General features: G+C 27.8%; 1 protein-coding gene across 1 annotated transcript; it reads left to right on the forward strand.

The window, feature by feature from the left end:
- Positions 1-754: 754 nt before the first annotated feature.
- Positions 755-17957, forward strand: LOC129966248 (uncharacterized). The gene is made up of 4 exons (XM_056080662.1): positions 755-830; positions 10118-10409; positions 13875-14098; positions 17638-17957. Exons 2-4 carry the CDS (start codon positions 10171-10173, stop codon positions 17955-17957), a joined length of 783 nt encoding a protein of 260 aa, XP_055936637.1. The 5' UTR covers positions 755-830; positions 10118-10170.
- Positions 17958-21290: the final 3333 nt, after the last annotated feature.

Raw genomic sequence — 21290 nt, forward strand, 5'->3', positions numbered from 1 at the left:
TTTTCGTTTGTTTTTCTTTCACATTAAAATGAGGTTCTAAATATAATGTTTTTTTTATGCTCATTTACATTGATATGTGAAGCAACTGCGCACACTAATATGACTTTTTTTGCCGAAAATGATACAATAGTTCAAAATGATCAACAATTTCAATGTTAAGGCTACAAGTCAAATATTAATTATTTAATTAGTTGTCATTTAATATCATAACAATCATGTAAATTGATAAACATTGTTTCATAGTCCCCAAAATGATTTTTTTGTCTTTAAAAAATTTTTAGGATCATCAATAAATTTCAGGAATTCATTCAATTTTTTCTAATCGACTTTCTTAACAATTACAGTACAACAAGAAAATCTATAAACATCAACACAATTTAAAAAGCAAACAAACATAATATTCACCTTTCCTTCTGAAGGATAAAGATCATGAAATTCACATGTCACATTTTTTATAAGAATTTGTTAACGATTCCAGAAATAGGCGTCATTTCAAATTTTAAGTAAGATTTCTTACGTGCAAATATCCATCCGACAAAACACTTCACAATCATAAACAATCAACAGTCGCATCGAAAGTCAGCGAAGCGCAAAATGAACGAGGCGCGAATCAATAAATATCATTTTCGTCTTTCCTTTCCTCCAATCTTTTCCTTCAACTTTCAATTTTTGTATTAAAAGGAAGGAAATGGAGGAAATCGGAAGATTCAGAAAGAGCACGGAAGATCATCCGAGGATTTCGGAAGGAACAGCCAGTCCGGCGGATGTGGTCATCGCAGAACGATGGAAGTGGTATCGTTTTGATGAACCTGAGGAATCATCCGTCTAAGGTAAGTAATTTCTGACTGATTTGAACTAAATCTTTATTATCAAATAATAAATTAGAAAACTAGAAATTGGGGATGTCTAATATTTGTAGAAAATAGTAGAAATGAAGGAGCTGAGAATTAAAATTAGAATAATATTTATGAGAAATAGCGAATTTTTATTAATAGTAAAGAAAAATGTGTTTTTGTAAGTGTGTCGGAGCTTCACAAGATTGATAATTCGACCGAAATTCACACAGATATATTTTAAAGAGCGAAACTTAAATGAATTAAATATTAGTCGAGATTTGATATTAACTTTTGAAAACAATTATTGAACAAAATTGGTTTTTCACACAATTATAAATTTCGAAAAATATTTAAGTTTCAATTATATGAATTCATTTGTCATATAATTTTTTCCTAAATTATGAAAATTTTTTAAATTGTTTTTTTTTGAATAAATTTCGACAATATATTTTACTGTTGCAATGAAATTCAAAACATTTTTATAGTTCAATAAAATCTTTACTAATAATAGAGGTGAGTATGATATGCGTGCATTAGAGTTCAGAGGTCATATGCTTTGATTGCTTTAGAGCTACCATACTGGAAATATTTAGGAAGACTGTGAAGGATAGGAATATGAATCTTGGGACATTTTTTTAGAAATTTAAATTAATTAAAAACCAAATTAGATTTTGGCGTCTTCTCTTAGTAATTTCAGAAAATTTTATAGAGCAAAAATAATTGTTATGTTGTTTTAAAATTCGGAAAATTACCAATTTATGATACCTTTAAATTATGATTTTTTTGCCTAGATTTTATTAACCTTTAAATATGATTTATATACAAATATATTTTATTGTAGAATTTCTATTGTTATAAAGAAGTACAAACCGTTTCCATTGTTTACTAATCTTTCAACCTATCTTTTATTTCTATTTTTGATGAGCACAATATGAACTTTTCATCTTGCCTTTTTTATGGAATAGATTTAACTTAAAAGTGGTAATGAATAGGTTTCAGTTAATTTCTAATTTTTTTAATACTATGGCGAAGACAGTTAATGTTTAACTTCAGAAGAAGCAATGATTATTTTTTTTTAAGTTTGTATATTTTTAAATACTTTTATAACAGCTCTTTTAAATTGATTTATTGGTTTTTTAGTATAAAATATGGTGTTTTTCATTGTTTCATTCATTCATATTCACTCAACCAGGAAATTTTTCTCACAATGAATAATATAAATACACCAAATAAATAAAAATAAAAATATATTGAAACTGAGCATAACTTCATATGGTTTCTAAAAAGATATGCAATTTTTAAAACTCTTTCGCAACTACAAAATTTATTTAAAAATTTTTAATTTTGGGATCTTACTTTACTTAATGTTGACATTTTACATTATCAATAATCTCAGCAAATTAGTTGGTCACCGAAAGCGGCTAGTATTTAATTGCGCGATTTTCTTCAGGTGTTGAAAGCTAAGAAAAAAAGATTTTTCTAACTGTCTAGACAGCTCAGAAGAGAATTAGAAATTGAAATTAATTATTGTCAAAGTCAACATGCAATTTGAAATTGATTACTTGAACACAAATACCTAATGAAGTTCATGATATTATAGTGCTATTAGGTTTTTAGCTATAACCTGCTCGCTTATGCTCGCCAACCTCCTCGCTTATGCTCGCTAACCTCCTCGCTTATGCTCGCTAACCTCTTGCTTATGCTCGCAATAAACGAAACAAGAGTAAAGCTGTTAAAATAAGACATACTTTACTTTAATGAAGTAATAATATTTAATACTTAATACTTTATTGAAGAAATCTTGAGGATCATACTTTGCTCAACAGATTTAATTGAAATTCATCACAACCAATATTCCTAGCTAACAGTTGATCATTAAAAATGATTAGCATGAAGTAAAATTTTTCAATAAAAATACATTTGGAATTACATATTATTATTATAACAGTCAATATCTACTTCAGATCATCCACAGCAAAATCTGTTTTCTTAACTTGCGCTTACATCCTGTAAATATTATACAATAAAACTATGTTAAATGTCTCGTAAATCATTTCAATCTTATTTATGAAAATAACTAGCTGGAGCAAAAAACCAGCAAAAATTGGCATACACATATTTTCATCTCAAATAGATAATTAACATTAAGATTGGCTAATCGGCTGATCGCCAAAGGCGGCTAGTAATTAATAAAGATGAAATTGTGTACGCACAGTGTTCTACAGGACAAACTGTTAAAGATATTCTTTAGAGGGTAGGAATTGCGTCTCGGAGTTATTTTTAAAAAAATTAATGAATTAAAAAGTGAGGACTACTTTTCCTGATGACATCGAATTTTAATGACTCCCGAATATATTATAATACTTAAAAATTTTTTATACAAACTTAAAAATCAAAACATATCTTTTTAACCATATGAGTATAAAAGTGTTGCTTATCTTTCTTGAATTTTGGTTTTTTAAATATAAATTTTTTGAAATTTTTCTTTAAATTACCATATTGCATGGAAATTCAAACCGTTTAAATTATTTCATCAAGTATATAATTACTTAAATTTTTCTACTGTACTCTACTTAAGGAAAAATAGTTCTGTTTAATATCTCTGTAGCTTATATGACGAATAAAAAAGTGAGAATTTTAAGTTAGTAAGTTAGTTATACGAATTAGACAATTAAGTTTTTACTATCTATGCTGCCATAGAATGGGCTCTATTAAGATGGTTAATAAATACAATGAGCAGAACAGGCGTAAGTTTATTAAAACTGGTTTTAATTTTCGCGATATTTTGATGCTCAAAAATATTTTTATGATGGAATCATAAATATTAACTTATGTATTAGAATTGTGTTGAATTTAAACATTAATTTAATTAATTACATGAATTTCTCGGTTAACCGGCTAATTCCAACTATGCGTAGTTACAATACAGGAATTTTAAATTAGAACAGAATTTGTAACAAGTATATATGATACAGACATAAAGATAAATTTGCATTTCGTTCCGTTTTAGAACTATATGCTTATTATTAGGCCCCATATAAAAATATATAAAGGAGATTTGAAACTCTAGTCCAAAACACTACAGCGTGATGATATTTTAGATTGATTTTCTGTCTTTTTTTAATTTTTAAAATTCATCAAAATTTATTATAAAATTCATTCATAAAGGAAAGTTTACGCTCACACAAAATATATATTTAATATTGTCGCATGGTTAAAATACAACAATCATGAGAATGAGAAAATTTTTTATAAAATATATTTATAAAAATTAATGCAGCAATTGCACAGGTGGTATCATTGAAAATCTAATATTTTGTTTTAATTTTAAAGCGGCGTGGAACTGATTTATAATAAGCTCTAATTCTAGGATTTTACAGTCTGACTTGAGGAGCGATTTGAAGATTTTGGCATCATGTAATATCATAGTTTACAGATAAATCTAACTATAAATATTGTCATCGGAACCTAATCTAGAATTTTCAAAATTTATATTATTTGACAAAGATATCTTTCCTTCAATAAGAAATAATGCTAATGAGATAATTAAAATCTTATAAGATTTTCATTTAAAAATTTGCTTTCATTTTTAGTAAATAATTGATTCGAAAAAGCAAATCAATAAATTAATTATTGTCGTTTGTTTTATAGTTTATGATATTTTAAGAAACTGTGTACTATTTTTTCATACCGTGAATATAAATAAATTAAAATTCAATATTCCTCAAATTTTCGTTTCCATTATAGAAGAAATGTTTTACTAGAAATATTTTCGAATTAAATTGCAATCACTCAATTCATTTGCATTCGAGATAAAACCAGAATATATCTCCTTCCAATAATACGATAGATTTATTTTCAAATTAAATTGCATTCACTCAATTTCATTTGCATTCGAATTAAAGCCAGAATATATCTCCTTCCAATAATACGATAGATTTGACTATTCATTTACTTCTTCAATAAATATACAAATTGTAAACTTTTACGAAGTTTTGATTCAAATATTTTTTGTTTAATCAATTCTTAATTTGAGAGAAAACTAAAAAGTTAATTTATTTTACGCTTTATAATTTTAAAATAATGTTTTTATCTCTACCAGAAATATGAGGTGATAAAATCCACTTTCTACCAAATCAGATTTCAATTACAAAAGAAATTCCTACTTCCTCTACTTCTGTTCGAGGAAGTAACGGTGATTAAGTTTCAGTTTCACTCTGAATTAAAAGTTGGAGATAAAGTGTATCTTCTTCCAGTTAGCAGGCACTTAAGATAGAAGGATTTACGCATGAAAATAGTTTTGTATATGATGTATACAAAGACCTTCCCCCCAAAAATACGGCTGGACGTCCTTTCCACCTACAAACTTCAAAACCTAATTATTTCACTAGCCGTTTTTATTAATTTTAACTTAAAATCCATATGAGCAGCTTTTAAGAAACAAATACTATGACAAAATACAATAAGAAATATTTTATTGCGATTCACAATTGAAAATGGCGGTTTTGTACTTAGTTACAAAAATATTTGAATTATAAAAAAAAATTAAAATTGTAAAAAAAATATAAAAAATACAATACTTTTTTTAAAATTCTAAATAATTAAATATAAAATTTATCGATTGAAAAATTTGGACCTCGGTAATCTGCAAGTAAATCTAGAAATTTGAAAAAAATAATAATAATACCACTCTAAAATTTAAATGATGCTTAACTTTAGAATATGTTCGATAACATAACTCTCGCAAACAGAATAAAAGCTTGAAATTAAATTGTAGTAAGAATACCATGAAAAAAAACAGGGCCTCTAGGCAAGTGCCTATTTTTCCTATCTGATAAAATATTATTATGTAAGCCTGCATATTTATACTTTAAAACTGTATTCAAACATTATAGGTCATATATTAATTCCCGTTTTAAAGCAACTTTTAGATTGTTTTGAGAGTGTCATTTGAAATCGCTGTCGAATGACGAGGACGACAACGCAGCTGGCACCTTACTCCCACAATTACGAACCGCATAATTGGAGAGCATCTGCTCCCAACTTTGTTAGAAAGCATAAGACCTGTATACATAGCGGTTTTCAATGAAACGGGAAAATAATGTCTACTTAAATGAAATAATCAAGCTTCATCTGAAACTGTTCGAGATTCCTAAGTCAAATCTTCGATGTTAATGATTTTACTTTAATAAATCTTAATTTTCTGACACATCTTATTATGGCATTAAAAATATGATGCATGACATTAAAAATAGTTTATTTACAAACGCGTTGAGATTTCGGCGAGTGTTAATATCAAATATATTTTTTCTGTTTGACATATGACCAGTACTTAAAATTTTGAACAAAATTTTCAAACATTACGATATGAGCAAAGTGTTAATGAAATTTTGTAATAACTCTTTCATTTGTAAAAATAGGATTTCACCCCGAGCAACTATGCGTGTATATCAGCTAGTTAATAAATATTAATAAAAGTGTTCATCTGACACTTTCATTTAAGTATTTTTTATTCATAGAAAGGTTGCAATTCTCCTGATTAATCCATCATAAAATCCAATGAAAGAATACATTCGCATCCATACATAATTTAATTTTTTTTATGGTTTAGAAATCATAACCAAAATTTCAAAAGCAATCAAACCATTAGATGTGAAAATAGACTCAATCATTCATGAATTAGGAATCAATAATCGATCATGAGAAATTATTCCTCCATCCTTTCTGTAATGCTGATGCATCGCTTACATTTAGAAACATTAATTAAATAATCTAAATAAGAAAAAATAATCTCATGTAGATAAAATTTATTAATTTTGCCTCATATCTTAAATAGAGCCGAAAAGCTTTTAGGAAATGATCACACTGATGTTTATTTTTCGCACGTTTATGAAAATAGGAATTTAAACCATCCTAATGACAGTGTGAAATCAATGCTTTCTCAACCAGATGATAAATTTTTCAATTTCTGGTAAAATCATCCATTTTCTTGCCATTTCCTCCTTTTTTTCCCTCTTTCATCTTCAAGAGATTATATGACATGGCATTATTTGTCACACCAATCCATTAAGAATGAATAAAATGCTTAGGAAAGAGATACATTACTTTAATAACTATAAATGTAATAAAGTTCTCAACGGGCATTCATTACATTTCTTCATTCGATTGTTTAACAACAGAAATAAATCACTTAGTAAAATGAAATCTAAATACTTAAAGCAAGACATTTCTTTGTAAACTGTAACATTAAAAGTAATTAATCACTTTTGTGGATTGTGCCATTAAATCAATTTGGTAGGAAAAGACTTTTAATCCTACACCGCTATTTTATAATTTAAAAAATTGAAATTTTGGACGTTTTTAATTTTTTTATAAAATATTTAAATTTTAATATTTTTTAATTATTTTAATTGAATTTTATTATTGGCAATGAGAAAGAAATTAAAAATTTGAATTTTTGTAAAATTTTAATTATAATTTTTCTAATTAAACCTGAAAAAATATATTAAATATAATATAATTATTAATTTAATATATCCATTTAATATATATAAGGAAACTGCGCATTTTTAAAAGCAAACATAATCATTATTAATATTATATACAATAATAATTATTATTAATATGTTATTATAAATTTATAACATAACAATTTTTATGTTTTTCTTCTCTTATGTAATGCTTATCAGTACACAAGCCCAAAATTTTCTCCTTCTATAAAGTCTTTTAATAATTTTGAAGATAGAAATATTTCCTTACCAAGAATTTATTTAATACGTTAAACATAATGAAAAAGAAACTTCGTATCTGAGAATTGATAAAAATAATCATCTATCATTATTTTGTTGAATTCAACCATTGTAGACTGAATGAACTAATAATTTCCAAACAATAACGTAGAGAAAGATATATAAAAACACAAAAGTAGTAATTTTAAACTAATCAGCAACAAAGATTATTTAAAGTATTAGAGTGTAAATATAATAATCTCTACAGTTATAAATTTAAAATAAAGTCAGATCTATTGTAATATTAAAAATGTAATTAAAAAAAAAATGGATTCAACAGAACCAGCATACATTTTCTTGTGCTGCCATCTATGTTACGATTTCTAAACATTCACTTTTGAAAATAATTTTATTCTTCTCGTGCTGCCATCTGTTGTAATATTTATATCTATAATTTTTAACCATAGTTTTGACATTTTAGAACTTATGATATTCACTAGTCGCCTTTGGGAACCGTCTATTCGCCAGGATCAATGCTTTCTGAAATTTTCAATTAAATATTTATATGCATTGATTATTTAATAGCCTTTTCAGTAAAATCTAATAGCCTCTTCAAAGTATTTTTGTTTCAAAATTTCATCGCATTATATATATCGCTAATTTTCTGTCAGCTTCCATAAGATTTAAATTTGAATTTGAAAGGGAAGATATAAAATTTAATAAATACAAAAACTTTTTTGCTGATTATAAACATATTTTTTTAAAAATATGATTACAGAAAATCGAATCCTTCACCACTTTTATCTTATTATTAACTTAGCATTGTTATCTGAATTTTATGATGAATCAGAGAAAATTTTACTGAATAATTCTTCAAAATATTGCATAAGTTATTAAAAACGTATTCTGTGATACGTATAAGATAAAAATACTGAAGGATTTGATTTTCTGTAGCCAGATTAAAAATAAAAGATGTTTGGATTCAGGCAAAAAAAAGTTTTCGTATTAATTGAAATTTTATCGCCTCCATGTAAAATTTAAATCTTACTGCAGCTGAGAGCAAATTAGTGAAATTTTTTGTACACCGGATGTAATATCTTAAGGTTTGATAATAATAATAATATAAGACTATCAAAAGACCGGCTAATAATATTAAAATTATCGACTTTTAATAATATGAGACTATCTAAAACTGAATCTTCAAAATATTTTGCTGAAGAAGCTGTTAAGAGACCATAGGTGGATAAATATTTATACTGAAAATTTTAGAAAACGTCACTCCTGCCAAGCTGGTCACCAAAGGCGGCTAGCATTTAATAAACCTACACTTTTAAGCAATAACTTTATCATCTCACAAATTTTTGTCAGTGAAATACCTGCACGTAAGAAAATAATTATCAATAAAAGCCAGAGAAAGATTTATAAATTGTTTTATGAAATTCTAAGAATTCCAAACAATAAATTATTTTTTCCATTTTTTTTTTGGGGGGGGGAGGGAAGTACCGTATTTCAGTTGCCTGTTAACTGCATTTTTTATACCCATACAACTATCATCAAGCTGTATCATCCAATAATTTTTTTCCAGTATTTTTCTTAATATCTTGTATGCATAACGAAAAAATTTCTTATTTCACAAGCTTATTTTTTTTTATTTTACACTTTCTGATAATAATCAATCGGAAAATAATAGCATTAAGTTTTTATTTTAACATCTTATGAAATTATTATTACTATTTGTTTTACATGAGAATAAAATAAAAATATGCTTTCATTTTTGATTTTTTTTTGCTGAATAAAACCAAATTCTTACTCTATGATAAACCTATAATTTAAAAGTTAATGGTCTTGAATTTTTTATTTCTTTGTTAACATAATTTTTACTGTCATTTATCGTGGTAAATTCTTATCTTTAAAATTAATTTAGGGCTATAAAACTTCACATATTTATTTATTAAATAACATTGATAATTTCATTCATTTTAATAAGCACTGTTTATAAATTTAGAAAAGTACCTAAATACAAATAAAAGTAGTAATTGTATTAAAAATAAACACATCTTAATCAGTAAAATTTGTAAACAAATATAGCAACAACAGACTAAATTTTAATACACTTAAAAATAATAATAAAATTAAATAAATAATCAATTATCATTAAGAAAATAAATATTAGTAAACAGAAGAACATTGCAATATTTCAAGATAATACATTTTTTATTGATAGCAATATTGATGAAAATATAATTAAACAAGAAATCAAAAATAATCTGCTTTAATAGCTTTTTTTTATTAGAGTGTATTTTTACAAGAAATGCATAGGTTCTAGTAAACAATATATATATAATTGCTTATGAATTATTCGCTTTTTTTTTATTCTGTTTTTTTTGTATAAAAAATACCAATTTATTAATAAAGCATATGTGTATTAAATGTACCAACTAAAAATAATATTTTGTTTAATAAAAGTAATAGTATATTATTCAAAATAAATAATTATTTATGTTAAATTTATTTCCATTTATATTTCACTAACAATTTTTTAATCACTTTTAGCTTATTTTTCTATGCCATCTTGATTAGTGCATCGATTTCTCTAATTGTCCAAAATGAGCAAAGGCAGGAAATACAATTCCAGACACATCTTGACGCTTTTGGCTTTCATACTTTTGTGCCGATGTGCAGTTGGAGGCCTCATGCACATGATGATGATGAAGAAAATGATGGATAAGCATCACCATCACGAAGATCATGGAGGAAAAAGTATTGGCATAACCTTCAAACCAATCGCTATACCCATTCCTTTGCCAATAGCCTATGTAGAAAAAGAAAGCATGAAGGCACAGAAGTTAGTGCCATATGAGTAATGTATCTTGAATTTAATATAAAAAATATTGTTAAATTTATTTCATTATAACACACAATTACTATTCATATCATGAAGATAAAAAAAAGTTAGTGCCAAATGAATCATGAGCTCGAATTTTTTAAAACTTTACATTTAACCCTTAACCGGGGAGGTGAAATTTTAGGACTTAACAGGGGAGGTGCGGTCTACGAGACCGCATTTCATTTACATTCAAATTAAATTTTTTAATGAATGTATTAGTATGAAGAACTGCCAATATATTTTGCAGATATTTTTCTTGATATATAGATATGTTTTGGAATTTTTTCAAAATATATTGTCATTGAAAAAAGTAAATACGTTGGAACATACATTTTCTTCTCAAATTACATGTTTCAATAAATAATATTCTTGAAAAACCATATTACTTTTTGATATTTAAATCATATTTATTTTTACAGTATATGAAGGTGTATAGAATACAATATAATGTAAAACTCAACAATTATATAAAAAATAAAGAAATTGACAATGGATAAATTTGGCCCTTTTTTTATCGGCTTGTGTGACTTCCATAGCACGGTTTTCTAGGGCATTTTAAACGTACAGGTTAGGAACTAGTATAAAAATCAACCTATAAATTCTGTATAAATATATCTTGGAATATTAATATATTTTATAAATTTTTCAAAATACATTATCAATAGAAAAATTAATTATGTTTGAACATACATATCAGAATCAGTTGAATGCGAACTTTCATCGAAAAACTCTTCTGTACAATTATCCTTATCACTTAAATCACTTTCTGCTTCATTTAAAAGTGTCTGGAGCACTGCTTCATAACAGGATCAGTAAATTGGATGATATTTCGGAGTTAAAGTTTTAGCGCCATCTGCTAAGCCTTGTTTATCACTGGGACACTAACAGGGAGGTGCGGTTTTAGAGACCGCGCTCGAAGAAAAAACTGAATTATTTTAAAAAGTATCAGCTGAAATCGGTTGAAAAAGTGCACGTGTATTGAAGGTCACAAAACAGGAAGCTGCAGGGAGAATCCATTCAACTGAGCTAAAAATAGAATAGGGGTGACCAAAAAATCATCGCTAGCGGTCTCACAGACCGCACGTCCCCAGTTAAGGGTTAAAAAAGTTTTATAACGAAAAATAATTGTAATGAAATAATTGAAACAAAAGCAATTAATACAATCCCTGCATAAATTATTGTGTTTAAAAGCATGATATAATAGGATCGATTTTCGTTGCGAAAGTATTTAATTTTCTTTTAAATTTTCATTGCAGCAATTTATTTTTCAATTTGTTGTACATTTTGTATGTTTTATCTTATCAATCAAATCTGTGTCCTCAAATCAGCATTTCATGATTTGTCTTAGATTGCATATCTTATTTCAAGAATCTATGCGATATAATTCTTATCATTCACCATTTTATTAATAAAAAGAATTTCAACCCTATAATTCTTCAAAAACATTTTATCGCATCAAAAGCAGTGTTCAAAACATTTTATTATCCAAAGCACTTATTTCAAACAATTTATCTTAAATAATCTTGATGAATAATTAGATCACGATTGTTAATCTTTTAAATGAATTAAAAACAAGACTGCGAGTGATTTTCTAAACGATATATTTATTTATTTAATTGAACGATATTTCTTTGTGGCCATTTATGTTGTTTTAAGAAACTTTTGAGTATCTGTTTCAATAACACCTATAGGTTCAGAAATGAATTTCGCCACATTGCTAAGGACAGGAAATCAATTGGCTAATGATACTTTTTAAATTTATCCTGTTTGGATCCAAAAGGGCCTATAATCTTTATATTAGATACAAGTAACTTGACTTACAGTTTTGGTTATGAAAGAACTGCTGCTCAATTTAAGTACGAACTTCCTCATAATCATGGGGAATTTTAATGAATGATCAAGCAATCCAGTTGCATCAGGTATAACGAAAGAATGGATTAAAAATAACATTCATCAGCACAAACATGCTTTCAGAACACATTTATAGTTACTACAATTTAACCTTACAAAATGGATATTCTCATCACTATGCCTATAATAACAGCACCATCATATAAAACATAACAACACGTAGTAAAGATAAGCATATATATTCTGATAACACTCAGTAGATATGCGCTGTGTGCTGCGATTCTCGTATAGACAAAATCATATGATTTTAATAAAATTGCTGTGAATTTAGATTTTAAATGAAATGACTATCTGAAAGCAATGACTCAAAACTTTGAGAAAAGAAAACTTCAAATATTATAGTAAAAAATGCGTGAGACGATTTAATAGATACAAGTTATTTCATAATTTGCTTGCAAATATTCCTAATAACATTGATTATGAATGAAGGATTTGTTGGTAAAAGGAGGTAATTCCAATTTTTCATATTTTCGAAAAAATATAAAATATAAGAAAATTTGAATCCATAAAATATGTGAAAATATTCTTGTTGATGAATTTCTTAATTGTCCACACATTTTAGAAAAATATTTTTACTCAATATATATATATATATATATATATATATATATATATATATATATATATGAAGTGCAATACATATTTTGATTTCACAAGCAGAAAAATTAAACAGTTAAATCGTCACAATCCCACTCAGTAACAGCTAATTCACCTGTTGCGTTGTCTTTTCTTGTTTCATCGTAATATCACGTTTCAGTAGGTTACATGTACTTCCAAGCTAGTTAATTCATACTTATATATTTAGGAGTCCTAAATGGGAGGAGTGGAAAAAATATTAATAAAGCTTGCTTAGCATTACGTGATAACCCGTATTGGCTATTACAATTAGACACTAAGGCACACGTAATAATCAGAATGATCAGACTACAGCGACAGCGTTGGCGATAACTAAGGTTGTCTTAAGGGCATCACCGGTCGTGGTACAGCCTCTCCTGTGGGAAACAAGTCCCGTCATCGGTAGGTAACAAACCTCACAGCATTTATGTCCCCACCAGGGTAACGAGAATCAACCACCATACCAGAAGCTTCTCATCCTCAGATCTGAAATGCTCCCAAGTGGGTTAACATTAAGGGGTAACAAACAAAGTAACGAGGTAATCAGTCATAAATTAACAAAAATTAGTAATTTCAGCTATATCTTTCTTGCACCAAGCGAAAGAGTTTATTTTTATTACAAAGTAGTTCACGTAATTCAAACCATCTCAGAATGGAATTACCTGTTTTTTTGACAAAACAAAAAAGCCTCAATAGGCATAATTTGTATGCACTTTCAAGCAATTTTAAGCCCATGCTCGGACAGAATTCATTTGTTGTTCATGTAACTTTTAGGTAACAAAAACTATGATGTTGTAACACAAATAATTATCATAACTTTTTTATTGTTAATTTTAATTACGAAATTTTTCATGAAAAATAATTCAGGCAAAAGTAATTATAATTTACTTTTGATAGGCCTTGGCCTGAGGAATCTAAATCTAAGGGAATGATGTGGAAAATGATGAAAATGAAAATGAAGATGAAGATGATGATGATGAAAAAGATGAAAAAAATGATGAAAGGCTCCAAGGCTAAAGGCTGTTGCCCAATGATGATGCCACAAATGAAAGCCGCATGGCCAATGATGATGCCGACGATGTGTCCTCAGATGATGATGAATGGATGTGGCATGATGAATGGTCAGTACAACTTTGAAAACACAATAGTTAATGTAAAATTTTTCAGTGTGATGATTGTATTATCTTTTTTTTTGTATGATCTTCTGCATTCTTTTTGTATGATAATTGTATGATTTTTTTCGTATAATATACTTTGAGCACTTAACAGTGCTCCAACTTTCATAAGGAAATGTGTATATTTTTTGCAATTACAGCGATACTGATTGTAGAGTATAAGAAAGTTAAATATTCAAATCATTATTTATAATAGACAAAGTTAGACAATAACAGTGCTGAGCGTGCGGATTTTCTGAGATTTCTAGGGAAGCAACATTTAAATACATTATTAGGCCAGAATGGAATGGAGGTTTCATAGAGGTATAGTTTTTCCTGTATTTAAATGACACTATTGAAGTTTCATTACTTCGATAAGGATTCAGTTACACCTAAAAAGATTTCGCTATAGGTAATATTATAGTCAAATTAAAAAATAATTATTATAAGCTATAAGTATCCAGAATGAAAAATAGATTTGAGCACCAAATTTTTAAAAATTTTCACTCAAAAGCTCGAATTTAATGAAATTATAAGGATTATGGTTTGAAGATTTAATGAAAAATGTTAAATAAGTCCCTATTCTTCGAAAGATCAAATAAACATTTATAATAGATAGAATATTATTGAAAGTAATAAGTATAATTTTATGAAATATTGTGCTCTCTCTAATAGATGCTAAGAATGTTATATCTTTTGAATCATTATGATGACCCTTAAGTTAATAAATCAGTAAATAATTATTCTGGTATTCTATAAGTTGTATTAGAATTTTATGATATTTATCAAATTAGTTTATAGTATTTGTTTTCATCCGTTTTATTACAACTAGCATTTAAAAAAAATCCAGGATTCGAGCAGTATCTTTAATATTGATAAATCATGAATCAAAATTTATTTAAGTGTGATTAAAAGAATAGACCAATTCTTTGAAAATAAAGATCAAAACACAGTGAAATTACAACTCGGATTTATTACAAACATTTATATTGTCTATATAAAATACATAAACTGCCATTAAGCTTATCAGTTTGCACCTGCAACTGAATTGGTTTTGGCTGGCCGGATGAGGGCCATTTGTAATAAAGATATATTGTAATAAAATTACATACACTAAAACAAAGCACAGGAAAAGTAGTTAACAACTGTATCAATACTTGGTTGCACACTACTTGTTTCGACGTTTCTTTGGTCTATAGAAAGCGTTGTGTGAAATAAAACTTTTGTTTTAAATATAATTTGTTATTCTCAATACATTGATTGCTGGTATTTTAAAAAACTTATATTCAAACATAGCACTTTCATTTAAAGCATATAGAGAGAAAGCTGAATTATTTATTTGTGCATTACAACGTGATCACAAAGTCTGTAAAAATTTATAGTTAAAAAACTATTATAATTTGTCACATGGTTGTTTCGATATATTGTAAAAACAGCTTTTAATATAACCACTTATACCACTCAGTTTCAATGTGAGTGACCCTGGTAGCTCGGAAAAATGTCGAGATGGTATCCCAATTTTCGCCAAATTCTGTCTAACATTTCATCTGTTATACTAGACACAGCATCAATGATCTTAACTTTAAATATATGAATACCTTTGGCTGTCGTTGCAAATATTCTGTCTTTTATAGAGCCCCCTCCCCTCACTCCCCAATTAAATATTATTGGTTGAGAGGGGAAATCATTAATACCATTTTCGCCATGATTTCATTGAAGTCATTTTGAAAGCAATCAAATATAAAATTACTATTTCCGCTTTAGTTGCGAGATTTGATAGACTAAAAAAAATGAAAGAATTTGGATATTCCATCATAAAAATTTTATTGTATTACATTCAATAGTTCTTTGGTAATACTTTTATTTTAATCAGGAGAAAACTTTATACTCACATTGTACAGTGATCATCGTAGTTGTCAACATACTGTTAAATTAAGAAAATACTGACTATTAAAATTTTTTTAAAGGAAATTCAAACGCGAATTGCGCTTAATGTTTCATTTTTGATTCGTCTATCTTTATTTTATTTTTAAAAATTTACACTTAATTATCATTCACAATAGGAATCACTTTAACATCGTCACAACACACGTTAACGATAAAGCTATTAATATAAAATATAATTCAAAGAAATTTAAAAAATATATTAAAATTAGAAAAAAGAATAAAATAAATATCACCATGAAAAATATTTTCGCTTAAAAATAAACTTTTAAATTGTTTTTCAATAATATTATACCAGTGTTAATTAGGAAAAAGTTAAAATTTCGGGTAGTTATTAATTAAAAATGTAATATAATTTTGAAAAATCCTTTCTTTGTGAGCACTTGTAACCTAATGAGTAATTAAAATGTAATAAAAATTTTGAAATTTTTTTCTTAGAGCACTTGTAGCCTAATGAATAATTAATCACATGGCAAATCTTATGGATTTAAATTCAACGATATGCTCTGTATAGTCTTTTGAATGATTTTTCCCCAACGCATGTCACATGACGCAATTAGCTGATTAAATGCCAACCTATAAATAATATTATATTAAAAAATAGCTAGAACAATAACTCGTCAGACACTCTCATAGAACATATCCGAAATATCATTTAGAACACTCAGAGGCTATGGTAAACTGATTGTACCCCACACTAAAGATAGAATCAACAGATAAATATAGTATGGATTAATATACTTAATATCAATATACTATGGATTAATATACTTATATAATATGGATTAATATACTTATACTTACTATGGATAATATTAATCCATACATGGATTAATATACAATTTTGTATTTTATGTTCACCCATTTATTCAACACTTTGGGGAATCAACTCAACCTTTTGGCGTTAAAGCTAACCCGCTTCATAATTGAAGATCAGAAGCTCCCGGTATAGTGGTTCTCAACATCCTGCTAGGTACATAAAAAGTTGGGAGTCGGTTGCCTTCCATCGATGGCGCGACATGCTTCCCAAGGGGCTGTCATGGCCCTTAGGACTCAACCACAGCTTCCGCCAGTGTTGCTGTTGAGGCGGTCAATTCATTCAGATTTTTCCGTGTGTCTTCCTGTGAATCGATTATAAATTTTTGACGTTAAATCATTAATTGGTTTCCTGAGAGAAGAACGCTTCAACAATGAGAAGGCCAAAAGGCGCAATGAATGAAATAATTAATGTTTTAAAGCTTTAATTAGTCCTCTGAGAGGAGAATAATCCATGAAGAGGCCAAAAGGCGCAATGAAAAGATTGATGTGCTGTAGCAAAATTTACAATATTGCAGGGATTGTAATTATTTTAGAAGGAAATGAAAAGCAAATTCCAAAATGCTTGAAATTAAATTAAGAGGGTCATTTCAAAGGTTAATGATTTTAAAACGTACAAAAATATAAAATATACTACAAACAAAATAATACATTTTACAGTAGTGTTACAATTGACATTTTTATGCATTTTCATTATAATCTGTTATAACTATCTTTTTTTTTTTTTTTTTTTTTTTTACGTACAGCTTGTATGATGAAGGCCGGTTGGCCAATGAAAGGAAAAGCTGCCGATTGTCCCGAACCTGAAGAAGAGGAGGAAATAGAAGAGGACTGGCCTGATTACTACGAAGAAGAAATGATGGAAGACCAGTACGCTTGGGACACGAAGGCAGTGCCAGTGTATAAGCTTCCAGATGACAAGAAAAAATCAAAAATGCAGAAAAAAGGGGACGATTTAGACGAAAAGAAAACGAAGGACGTGATTGTATGGGTAAAAGTGAAAGATTCTGAAATCGTTGGACCTCGCAATAAATTCGATTATGATTTCGATTACATTTCGTTATAATATATATATGCTAATCAGTCGTAACTGTTTATGATCCCCAGCTCCAACTGTTATCACTGTTTCAACTGTTTGTTATCACAAACATTTAAAGGAGACGATATATAATTCTATGAGATTAGAAATGCAACTCACTGGAAGCAAATTATTTTCTTCTTCTATTGCTGAAGCAGAATATTCCCAATGATTTTGACATTATAAACAGAAATATATGAAATATGGCATCTCTTAATACTAAACCTATCAATATTTCTCCAATACATTGAAAAATTATCATTTGACTTCTTTTGGCGGGTTCCGTGTTAAAAAACTATATGAAATGAAGATTGTTAAGAACTCTGTGATATCACAAACTGTAACTGAATAGGTAGTAAAATGATGCCAAAAGTGTGAGAACGTATAACACATATTCGGAAAAAAAAACTTTTAATTTCAAGGAAGCTTCACACAAGGCCTACTTAAAAGTTCAAAGTGTGTCAACTCTACTAGCTCAATAACCAATATATCGTGATAGTTTTGTAAAACCTAAAAAATATATGCATTTTTCTCTTGATATAAAGACGTTTTGAATGTCCCTAATTGAAAATATAATATTTGCACTCAAAATACAGTACGATTTGCATTGATATTCAATTTTAAAACACCTGTAAACAAATACTTTCCAAATGATGACGTCATAAAATATTCTAACAGTTGCATTATCGATATCACTCATTTTGCTGCCTTGTATAATCAGTGAAATTTGACTGACTGCAAACATGATCTAGTACCTGATTCCGAGAATGTAAGTGAATAAATGAGTCAGTGAGACTTGACTGACTGCAAACATGATTCAGTCCTTTATTCTGAAAATATAAATGAATGAATGAGTCAGTGAGACTTGACTGACTGCAAATATGATTCAGCCCTTGATTCTGAAAATATAAATGAATGAATGAGTCAGTGAGACTTGACTGACTGCAAACATGATTCAGCCCTTGATTCTGAAAATATAAATGAATGAATAAGTAAGTGAGATTTGACTAACTGCAAACATGATTCATTTCCTGATTCCAAGAATGTAAGTGAATGAACATGAACTGTGGTGTTCTAAAAATAACTACATATCATTTCGGGTGATTGATCCTGATCAGTTGTAAATAAGAATAAAAACAATAAATAAATCGAATGATTAATTTATTTGTGCGATATCTGTTATAAAGAAAAATGTGATTTTTAAAAATATATTTGATAGCAAATTATTGTTTTCTATATCTGAATAGGCTGTTGTTTGTAAGTTTGGTACTTTTTGTCAAGACAAATTTATTACTATGAATGTTTCCTTCAAGAAGATATACACACCATTTGAAAAGAAAATAATATTTCTTCAAATCCTGTTTACTTACTTCAAATTTTTGCTAGTGTACAATGGTTTATAAAACTATATAAGTCGTATTTGAATTTTTTTTTCAGATCTAAAGTGGGAAGCAGGCACTTTAGTAATTGATAAATTTTCAAACATTCAGTGACTTATTTTATCACGAAAAACTATATATAGACAGAACCCCTTTATTTTATGCATCATTCGAAATTAATATTCCATGGATATATTTTTGCCATTGCTTACACAAAGATATAAATGTGGATCATAAATCTTTGATACTGCTTTCAGTGGTCCCTTCTTTGTACTTCTTCGTTGTTCCTTACGCAAGTTTTCCACCCAAAGAATAAATCAGATGTCTCGAGATCAGAGGAATAAACTGGTTATGAAAGTACCAGAATGGGAAGTTTTGGAGGGTCCTTTGATATTTATAATATTAAAAAGGAGCTTGCGATCTGCCATTTATCATGATAAAACACTTAAGACGTAGCACTCTCCTTGAGAAAAAAAAACTTTGAATGTCTATAATCGTCTGATTAGTAGACGAGTTAATACTTGTTTAAACTGGATGAAACAATCTTTTTATTACATTACATCTTTGCTTGAACAGCAGCAAGTAACGTAACTCTTTATAATTTGCGAAATATTGAAAATTTTTCATTGTCTAAAAGCACGAAAAAGAAACGAATTAAGAGTTAAAAAGATTCTAATAAGATAATAAATTATGGTCTATTAGTAGCAATCTATACTACCAACCACCTTTAAGCTTCAAATTGAAAGACCTACAAAATACAAGGTTGTGTAGGCCGGTTGGCAAGTTATCAGTTTCGGCACGGTAAAGTACTATATTCATTTCCTACAAAAATCAGCCCTTTAGGTTAACTTTATGGACGTTGAAATTACGATCAAATGACCTCCCATTGGTGAGGCTTTGAATTTTGGGAAGGACCACTAACTGAGATATTATTCTCATCACCTGACTATTGGTTGAATTTATGCGTTTTGTCCAAGTTAGCACTTGCGTTTATTTAGATATTAACATAACTAAACTATTCTATGCTACAAACTGGTCATCCAAGCCTGAAATGTGTGGATTTTTTAATTGTTTATGAACAGCCACCCAAATTTACAATATATAATTTCTGATTTTAACTATAACAATTATTTTGAGCATCAAATACAGATTCAAGTTTCAATTAAAGATGAATTATTTTATCTTTGTAACGGCTTCCTTACGCAACTACCAAAGAAAAACATTTTATTCAAATTTGAACATGAAAAAAAAATTAGTAATATCTAGGTCATATAAATATGTTACGATGATAAAGGATAACAATTCATTATGGAATCCATTTAATATTTCTTGAAAAAAAAGACTAGTATATGAAATAAGCGAAAAACAATAAAAGCATGTTGGGTGCTTTAAATATATTTCTGCAATTAGTATATGAAAAAGAGCCTTTAAATTCTCAATAAAGTCTTCAAATAAAATGAAAATTTTAAAATTTATGATAAAATATTACATCCGGGCTCGAAAGGGGAAGCTGAATGTCTGAAGTTTGAATGTTTTTAAATAAAACAGTAAAAACGTTCACGTGAATAAAGGCAGTAAAAAATTATTCCTTGTTATTGTTCACCATTTCTTCCTATATCATTTTTCATATTTCTTCATATCACTTCTCCACATCATAACTCTAAGAATTTAGATTATTTAGACCTAAGCATTATTCCGCTAATCAAATATCTTGGTAATTTCTTAATTGATCGAAAGATTATTTTGAAAAATAATTATTTGTTAGTATATAACGTATCAACTTAATGTCTACAAAAACTATGTAGGTTACATTTAATATATATCTATATTGTATTAAAAGCACCACTTGGATATTTCAGTCAAATACAAATGTATCCTTGTCGTTTTTAATTGTGAAGATTTTGTTTGTGGATTTTGTCCCTCCTCCTAATTTTTCAAAGTT

This window comes from Argiope bruennichi, chromosome 4 (genome assembly GCF_947563725.1).
Source record: "Argiope bruennichi chromosome 4, qqArgBrue1.1, whole genome shotgun sequence".
NCBI lineage: Eukaryota > Metazoa > Arthropoda > Arachnida > Araneae > Araneidae > Argiope > Argiope bruennichi.